Source organism: Clavelina lepadiformis, chromosome 1 (genome assembly GCF_947623445.1).
Source record: "Clavelina lepadiformis chromosome 1, kaClaLepa1.1, whole genome shotgun sequence".
Lineage (NCBI taxonomy): Eukaryota > Metazoa > Chordata > Ascidiacea > Aplousobranchia > Clavelinidae > Clavelina > Clavelina lepadiformis.
Genome location: NC_135240.1, coordinates 4,785,941 through 4,795,866, shown reverse-complemented (window position 1 = coordinate 4,795,866; position 9,926 = coordinate 4,785,941). Strand labels below are relative to the sequence as shown.

At 33.3% G+C, this 9,926-nt stretch overlaps 1 protein-coding gene across 2 annotated transcripts; it reads right to left on the bottom strand.

Moving 5' to 3' along the window:
* Positions 1–527: 527 nt before the first annotated feature.
* On the bottom strand, positions 528–9,258 carry LOC143450035 (receptor-type tyrosine-protein phosphatase H-like). Of its 2 annotated transcripts, none has more exons than XM_076950435.1 (19): positions 9,134–9,258; positions 8,833–9,000; positions 8,450–8,576; positions 8,058–8,342; positions 7,601–7,900; positions 7,250–7,522; positions 6,859–7,173; positions 6,633–6,742; positions 6,315–6,477; positions 5,499–5,613; positions 4,776–4,851; positions 4,447–4,528; positions 4,238–4,314; positions 3,715–3,844; positions 3,523–3,650; positions 3,284–3,441; positions 3,009–3,147; positions 2,814–2,922; positions 528–2,662 (listed from the first exon to the last, which is right to left on the bottom strand). In XM_076950435.1, exons 1-19 carry the CDS (start codon positions 9,230–9,232, stop codon positions 2,583–2,585), a joined length of 2,934 nt encoding a protein of 977 aa, XP_076806550.1. In that variant the 5' UTR covers positions 9,233–9,258; the 3' UTR covers positions 528–2,582. The 2 variants fall into 2 exon arrangements, with proteins under 2 accessions (XP_076806550.1, XP_076806558.1); XM_076950443.1 differs by having other exon boundaries at positions 528–2,647.
* Positions 9,259–9,926: the final 668 nt, after the last annotated feature.

Genomic DNA, 9,926 nt, shown 5'->3' with positions numbered 1-9,926 from the left:
ACGCGTCAATGTTATTCGACGTCACACGCCGGTGGCACACAAGTACTTAGCGCGTTTTGGAAACTGCGTCGATATGTTTTCAATTCTTTATTATAGATTAATTAATGAAATACCCAAAAAATATCAAGTGGACAATACTTTAACATTGCGCTATATTTCTGTTACGTCATCATCCAATGCTAAATGACATCATGCAGAAATGCTAAACGTCATATGTTCCACATTTACATAAGAAAATCCATAGGCGCATGAGTATAGGCCTAGGACCAATCTGGTGTAGGGATAAGGTGTTCGACTGTTTCTATTCTGTCTTGATTCAATTGACTCAAATAGCTGTACATATGTGCATTAAGTTTATTGCATTCAATTTGTTCATAGGTTTGCACAAACACAATCAAATATCATTGAAGGTTCATAGTAATAATAAGTGAAAAACAGTTAAACGATTTACCAAGACCAGCCCGAGCAGACTGGTTAAGTTTTATTCACGTTCGCAGCCTTTCAGACTCGATCTCGACTTATTCAGGTTTATCTCCAGCTGCAAGCATACATCGTTCAGTTATGACGTAATCACTACGAAAAGAACAGCTGAATTAAAGAGAAGTATTTTAGTCAGGCATAATCGTTAGTATCCAAGCGAGAGCTGTTATACCAAGGTTGCATAATCTACAATGGATGATGCTCTACTCCAACAACTACTAGTTAAAGGCAGCATGAGCAACACGGCAAAAACCGCGAAAAATATTCATGTTTTCTCAAGATATCGCTACAGTGACGCGTTGTCATGATTCCATCTCAATCGCGATCATATGGAACACACATAAGCTACAAACATTACTTGCAACCATACGTAACAAATTTTACGTCATAAAAGAACAAAAACTTTTTGTTGCTACAGTATTAGTATTCTATAGTTTTACGATTTCCTCTCTAAGCAAAGATATATTATAAATGTTTTATCAATTTATGTTATATCCTTTAAGTTGCTAAGCAAATTAGCAGGTGTTGTGATTTAGGGTAATCACCCAATCGGTCCGATGTTCAAATTAAAAGGAAATTAAAAATGTTGTCGCAAAATACATAAAAAAAAACAATAAAACCAAACTGAAAACTTTAAGTAACTTATATAACTATACAATCGTTTATAGTACAGTGGTGTGTTAATGACAGAAGTTAAATGATGAAGAAAGATTAGCATGAAATTTCATGAAGATTATATCACGAAGACAAGGTATGACTCATAGAGGATATACAATAAGGATACGATAAGGATACATATACATAGAGAATATACAATAACTTGAAGTAACTGGGTTGTGGATACGCGGAACAATTAATGCCTAATATTACAATGAATAAGTTTGAGAATAAGCCCGGGAAAATTTCATCTTTTGCGCAATAGTAAAAAGGGTGAAAACAATCGTGACGTAATCATGAATAGATAATCTTCAATGATGTTTTTGACGATCGAACTTTACAATGTACAGTGAGTGTCTGACGTCACTAATTATTCATAATATCTTTTCTTTAGTAAACACAAATTGTTTCAAGCAACAATGCAAAATCAGGAAACGGAAGTTTATGCAGCAATTGATATGAAACATTGTTTAAAATATTTAATATTGCAACTCGCTTATCGCTAATGCTACGAAACACGCCACAAACTTAAGTCTACGCACCTCAGCCCTCTGTAACGCGAAAGCTCTTATCACCTATTGGGGTGTGATTAGGTCATTTAACATTTACATAACACTACCTTCATAATTGTTTATTGAGATTTTGTCATTGTCGCGATGGGAACGACAAATTACCGCACGTTGTTAATAGCATGCGATAATGCACGTGAAAAATGAAAAAGCCTAAAAAGTTGAAAAAGTGCATAAAAATAGCGACGGCGTTGATTTTCCGATAACAACTAGCACGGCAACTCAAACCTAAAATATTAAAATGTAAATCTTTAACAAGTGAGTTGAAATTTTTTCAAATAAAAGAAAACTTTCCATGCAGTGAATAGAACGACAACAGGATTAAACAAAACGAACAAACCTTAAACGTCGAGATCAACATAAAATAGTAATCACACCAAATTATATTTAAGTCAGTGAGACATCGTGGTCCACAACACCATATCCAGTTTACATTAAAACGCAGCCAATATACAACAAAATTTATCAGGTATTTTTGTCACGAATTGTTGGAGCCAAACTCGTTGCTTCACAGTTTGTCACTCTGGTACTGGTTTGGCAAGTGATTTACTTTACCAAGGTTGGGTCAAATATGACGTCAGTGCAGTGTTTATAATTGACCAGGTAGATGCTGTTGTAAATAAAACTGAATTTCAAAACCTTCCAGTGTTTGTAAAAAAATCGTTTTTGGTGCTCGACGGTTTGATTTTGTATCTTTAACACAATTAAACGTCAAACTCAGATTCAAATAAAACTTTTCCATGAACAAATAATTATAATTTATGATACGCGCTGAATGAATTGAAAAATAGAACGAAAACAATTTGCTTAGTGCAAGCAACGTAAAATAAAACCAAATCATCGGTTTGCAATTTCACAAAACAAAGTAAGGTTCGTTTATTCAAGCTCCAAATAATCGGATTCTCCATAAGTTGCAGGACTGACTTGATGAAACAAATCACCTGAAAGATTTATTTCTGAAAATTAAATTTCGTTTCAGCAGCTTAGATTCTAAACGTTTTGAAAAATATCTCAAAAGTATTCAGGGAAACATTTCTTGAAAAACATCCGCAATCGTCAGATGCTTCAATAAAAAAAAACACAAGCAAAGCAGTAGTTACACTACACCTGTTCCATCCTGGATCCCTACGTTTACGTATTCATTTCTCCGCTTCACCTCTTCATATTTAGGAGCGAGAAAAGCTTTAACTGACTTGTATAACATCTCATATTGCTCCTGAAACACAATCCATGTTTCTCAATATTTCTCCTCAAATAGATAAATAGAAGTTTATTAAAACATCAAACTATTAAACAACATACAAAGTTTTCCACCATAGACATTCTATTGCTCCTCAACTCTCGAACAACATCGTAAATGCCAAGATCTGAGTTTGGTTGCCGGTATTGCTGCAACAAGCGATCAAGTGCAATGAATGTACCAGTTCTTCCACTTCCATTGCTGTTCATACAACGTAATGCAACATATAACTGATGAAAAATACAAATAAAACAAAATTCCATCCAATACCACATTTTGAACAACATTTATAACACGATAAACAGCAAAATAATTGGGTCACAAAAGGGTATTTTACCTGCAATGAACAACAACGGGCTTTTCACTTCTGGTTTTATCAATTATTTCTCGAACTTTCAATGTAAACTCAATCAAAGCTTGAATGGAATCTTGATCAAAGTTATCATCGTCCCAAGAAAGAAACTGGAATTGATTTACTTGACGACATTTGCTTTCCTATTAAATACATTGTGTCATAACAATAAGACTTATTTTAGTGTAATAACAAGGCAAACGTCACTGAGAACTTTCGCATACCTTTTCCAGGATAAATATCTTATGAATCCAATAATTTGTCACAGTGTTTTGTGTTTTGTTTAAAACTAAATTTCCCATTTGTATTGGAACTTCATCAACAGGCCAGTATTGTCCAGATGCGACTTCACCTTCAACAAAATTAAATAAATTAAGAAATTTATAGACCTTGTAATGTTTCTATGTAAACGTTACCATTGATAACTAAGTCTCCAAGCATGACAATGCAAGTAGATTGTTGCTCCCAGATCATTCTCCAAAACTCATTCATTGTCTTTGGAAGAGGTCCCTGGGTGGCGATGTATTCTTTGTCAAATGAATTTCCCTGCAAATAAAAAATTATTTATGTTTTTATTTGTTATTTTGTTGGTCTTCATATGCTCCACAAACATTCTCCCAATACATTAAAACACAAAACATCAAACGCTGTTATTCTTTGCTTGTTTTGTTAAGCACGGGTAATCACATACAAATATTATGGAAAATGTGGCAAAGTTTTCTTCTTGAAATAACATTTAACTTTCTCACTATGTCCAGTGCAACTAAAAGTTGCTATAAATTTTTCACATAAATGCGGACATTTGGCAAGTGCAGCCGTTATGGTTATGGTTAAAAAATTGTTAAAACTGATGTCATTAATTATTATTTATCAATGCAAATAGATTCACAAAAGCAATATCCTCTGCAAATATCAATTGAAAACATTTATAAAAACAACCTGAATAAAACTTGCATTGATGTAATCATGACTTCCTTCACTGAGAATTGGAACAAGTTTCACACGATTTTTATCGTCTGAAATTAAAAAGGAAAATATATGGGCTACACGATATTATTTTTGATTTGTTTAACGATTTAATTTAAACTTATAAAAAATTTTTGATAAAATATTTCCTGATATGAAAATCCTAGAATTGAAAACCTTACAAGGAAAAATATTGCTGCGATTCTTGTCTTGATTTTGCTCGGCCACAGATGTTGACAAGTCAGCATTGCAAAGAGGCAGCTTCTGCAAAAGTTAATTTGAAGTTTATGGCATCAAATCATGGGAAGTATTTTACTCATAACCTTTAAGAGAATTTTGTTCAGCTCAAGCGAATCAAAAATAAAATTATAAAAGTTATTTCATTTTTAACTCACAGAAAATTTGCATTGAATGTTGTTTTCATTAAATATCAAATCTTATCACATCAACATTTGCAAGAAAAAATAATATTATAATACTTTTGGTTTATTATTTAATTAAACCCCCAAACCTGGAACTCATTCCACTTATCTTGTCCTGGAATGTTCTTTATTTGAGTGACATATTCAGACGGTGACGTCATCCTTCTATAAACGAAACAAAGAAATTGAAAAGCTGATGCGGTATGTCCTTGTAAGAATGCTGTACATTGTGGTGATTGAGCTTATTTGTCTGACATATTTTGGTAATCACGTAAATCCTTGTAAAACTTTTCGCATCATATTACACTCCGTAACTTTAGTAAAATATGTAATAGTCATCCTGCAAACAGTAAAACGTTTTGAATTCAATACCGGGCTTGACTTGAATCGATACATTGAGTCACAACAGAAATGTTTTATATGATGATTTACCCTCCAAAGCTGACTTGTTAAACCGACAACCCAATGGAGTCAGTGAATTATGCAACTTACAAGCAATCATCTCTAAAGTAAGCTTGATATGACACATTTCAAAGCATGGCAACGACATAGTTAAAACTCAATTTGTCTAACACTATCCTACAGTAACGTATATAACATAACCATTTAAATGTTTCTTATATTTATAATGCCTTTACTTATAAACTTTACCACTTTATACATATAACTTCAAACAATATGTGGAATTAGTAATAACATCATTGTAGGCAATCTGCATTTTACAATTAAATAGAAGCAATCTACCAAGCACTGCCATTGAGTAATTTCATGAACATTTTGAAATATAACTCAAATGAGATAGACAGGATTACTTGTTCTTTCCTTGTCCATTCTGTCTTCTGTAGGCATAAATTCCAACAATAAGCAGGATACCTAATATTGCCATGATGACCAACCCAGAAATTAATCCTGGGTTTGATTGTTGACCTATGAAGAAGAACACAACAGTTTACAAATTAAAAGCCTTTGTTAAAAAATCAAAAAATATTAACTTAAGTTATGCTCTTCTTTAAAAGAAAAATGAGAAAATTACAGAGTAAATGAATCTTTTGCAAAAGTTAAACACACAGTAGTGGTCCAGCGATCACAAACTATATATACATATATAGCTATATATGTTCATATATACAGTATATATACGGTCATGAACAGTATACGAACTCTTTGCAAAAAAAAACAGAAAATGGCTGCTCAATGGTTATATCAGATCAGTAACAAGCTTTGTACCAGTGTAATTACAAGCCTCATTTCCTGTTATAAAAGCTTTGGTGAGCAAAAACCATTAAATCTTAAGACCAACACAATAAAAGGCAGAACTTTACATTAGAAGTAACAGAAAATCATAATGCATTGCGAGACTGAAACTAATAATCTGAAAACAACAACAACAACCGCAACAAACAAACAAAGCCATCATAGTTTGCTGCATTTTACCTTAAAAGTTACACGTATTCATGAATGCAATGTGACCAACACTATTGGTCAACACCTGAAACCAACAATCCACTCACAATCAATGGAAATGAAATGACAAACGAATAATAACAATTATGATAAAAGTAATATTTTCCATTTCATGGCAATTTGTATCAGTGAACCTTTAAAAATAATAATAATAATAAACTCACCTTCAGGTTTCAACAAAGTTGTATATAATTTAATCTTTGATGTGCTGTTGTGTATATTTCCATGATTATCCTTTACCCAAGAATACATTCTAATTGTATAGTTTGAAGATTCTTTGAGTTTTGTAAAAGTGTAGGAATAAGAGCTGCCAATAAGTTCCACAATCTGCAAATTTATTTTAAGCAATTTAAAAATTGTCGTTTAATATCATTAATCATCAACATTAATCATTTCAACTCTTGGCTGTAACAGTCATAGTGACAAACCAAAGTGACAAATGAATGGTTTAGATTTACATAATAGATGCCTAAACAACTGACCTGATTACAGTTAAAGTTTATAATAAAGCCATCAGCATAACCAACAATATTCCAGTTAAGTTGAATTTCATCAAATGATACAAATGCTATGTAATTTGGTGGTGATGGTTCTGGTGAGTTTGAAATTTACAAATGTAACATGTCGTTAATCCTAACCCATTGTAAAACTATACCAAAAAGGTCGGAATAATGTTAAAGTAAAATTAAATTAATGTTAAGTACATACTTGTTATGACATCATTGGACATTGTGGAATTTTCACTAAATGTTGCAGCAGGACCATCAGAAGGACTAACACTTTGTACAATTGCAGTATATATTTCACCAGGAGTAAGGCCACCAACTACATAGGACATTGGATTGGTCTTATCAGCATCAAATGGAATTATCACAAGCGGCCCTCTAGAAGATCTCATAATTATGTGGTATGAGCTTATATGAAAGAGCAACCCATCTGGCATATTCCAGCTAATTATCAGCTGAGTTGAATCATCTTCATCGGATGATTGCATCAGTGTCACATTCAATGGTGTTGGTGGATCTGAATAACATTCCCTCACTTTATTGCATCAGTACATTGATATTTACATAAAAGTTCCTTTTATTAAACAACTCACTTGTTCGAATCTGACTTGAGCTTTCTGATTCACTTCCATATAAGTGAGAGCTAATTGCAGTTACAGTTGCTTTGTAGCTTGCTCCAGACTCTAGCCCAGATACCAGCATGGAAAGTTGTGAGGTTGTTTCATTGTGTCTGAGATATCTTCCTTGATAAAGTTTGATCTGATATGCATCGGATATTCCGCTCGATTTTGTCCAAGTCACCAACAAACTTGATATTTTATCATCTTGGAACTGGCTCAATGTTGGTGGCCATGATTTTGCAGGAACTAAAAGTCACATTCAAAAAATATTATTTAATGACAAAACAATTGAAACCAATCATTAAATATTGTTAAGTCATCCACCTAATCTTAATTCTTGTGGTTCTGATTGGTCACCATTTCCAGCAGAGTTGTGTGACCTCACAATGAACTGATAAAATGAACCTGGTGTCAAATTTCCAACCATGTAAGTGTATGATGTGGTACCACTGGTGTGTGGAATGGTTTCAAAATATCTTGCATCGGACTCATTTCTCCATTCAAGCGTGTAATTGTCAATCGCATCGCCACCATCTGGTTTATTCCAACCAACTTCTATCATGGTCGTGTTATCAGCAGATGGACCAGATGGTCTGGTTATTGACACCAAAGAAACACCTGGTACTAAAATAAAACTAATGATAATAGTGCTGGTTTAAATAAAAATACCAGAATGAATCATACCTGTGGAAATTTTAGTAACCAATAGAGTAAATGCATTCATGGCAATAAATACGTTTAATAAATCTATCAACACAAAATAACCACAGGAATGATTTACCGGTTGTTCCATTTGCTGGAATGCTGTCATCACTGAAAATATCTGTATATTCAGATTGCTTCTTAACATAGACAACATATTCTGTGTTGGAAGCAAGTCCATTTATAGTTAACTGGGTTTGAGTCCAACTAATTTTTCTGGTTTGACTTGTTCCGTTTGTTGTGTAAGTGACTATGTAATTTATGGTTTGATGAGGACTGCTATGAGCATTGTTGCTGTTCCAAGACACAAGGAACTGATTTGTCATCTCATTTGATATTTTAACATCAACTGGTGGTTCTTGAGCTAAATAAAATAAAGTGATTAAAATGGCAAATACATACCGGATGAGGCAACAATACCTCACTTTACAACAAGCAAACAAACATTTCATTGTACATGGGTAATATTACCTGTGGTTGGGGAACGATTGCTTTGTGCAAAATCTGATGAATCACTTGGGTCTATGGCAAATACATAGATTGAATATTTAGTGCTTGACTGGATATTTTCTCCCGAGGATGTAGTTGTGACAAGATGCTGAAAGTTACGATTGCAATGAAATACATCACGACTTTAGTGTAATGGACACATATTGTATAAGTTACAAAACTGAAAGATTAAGAACTAATAAAAAATATCAGAATGACAAATGATTGTGTTAGTAATTTTATTCAACAAATTTTGTTCCAAATAAATACAACAATGAATAAAAGAAACTCACTAAAAATTCTGCAATTAAAATGGAAACTTGATTGTCAACAAAACGTAACAAAACATTCAACTTTGAACTCACAGGTGATGTAGCGAGGTCGATGCCCTCTGGTGGAGAGGTTGGGGCAGTTGAACCATGTCGAACAACAACAACTTTATAATAAACATTAGGAAGTTGATTCCATGTCGCCTCAAATGAAGTAGTTCGAAGATTTATTCGATTTAATCCAGTCGGAGAATCAATTGCATCCTGAAATAATTTAATGTTTCACACAAATCAAATACATGAAGTTGGTTTTAAAACATAAACTAGACAACAAATAAAAATCCGACATACTGGAGTTTTAAAAGAGTGTTTAATAATCTTTCTAACTTAAACTCACACTATGATGTAACAAATACCCTAAAATCAAAAACATAGCAAGCTTAAATGTTTCCGTGGTTATTCCAGAATATCTTCCATAAAAGTTTGTTTGTGACATTTTATTTATGAAACTCCTACAAATGAACCACTTTCTCTACATAAATGTGAAATCAATTTAAGTAATGAAGTTCTGATCAAAGCTTGTAATCTAGCGCTTAATCAACCAAAATATCTTAATTTTATACAACATACAGTTTTTGCAAATCATTTCCATAAACCAGGGCTTCCCAAACTGGGGGTCGCGTAACAAACTTCAGGGGTCGCAGAGCGTTTAACCAATTTTACACAAAGTACAAAATACAATCAAAACAAAATATCGTTCCAGCCTAATCAACATTGAAACCGCCTTAAGACCAGCATTAACAGATATTGAGCCACGGCTGGACTTGCTTTCTAGCAGAAAGCAGTCGCACCAATCACACTGAATAAATGTGTGTGCTTTTTTGTTTCCAGTAGCCTACATATGTGTAAAGTAGTAAGTAGGCTTTGAGTACTGGTTGCTTAAATTCAGTCTTTGCATCTCAATAAATGTCACTAATGACTAATGTATATTTCGCACTGCTAATCAATTTAAACGTGAAGAGTCGCGGAAAACTTCAGAAATTTGAAAGTGGTCGCGAGCAAAAAAGTTTGGGAAGCCCTGCCATAAACCATAAACTTGTCTATGACAACAAGCTAAATACCTCGACTGAAAAATAGGGCAGTTTTTAAGAAGAAACTATTTGAGCAAAAACACACATTTTGGTATGATA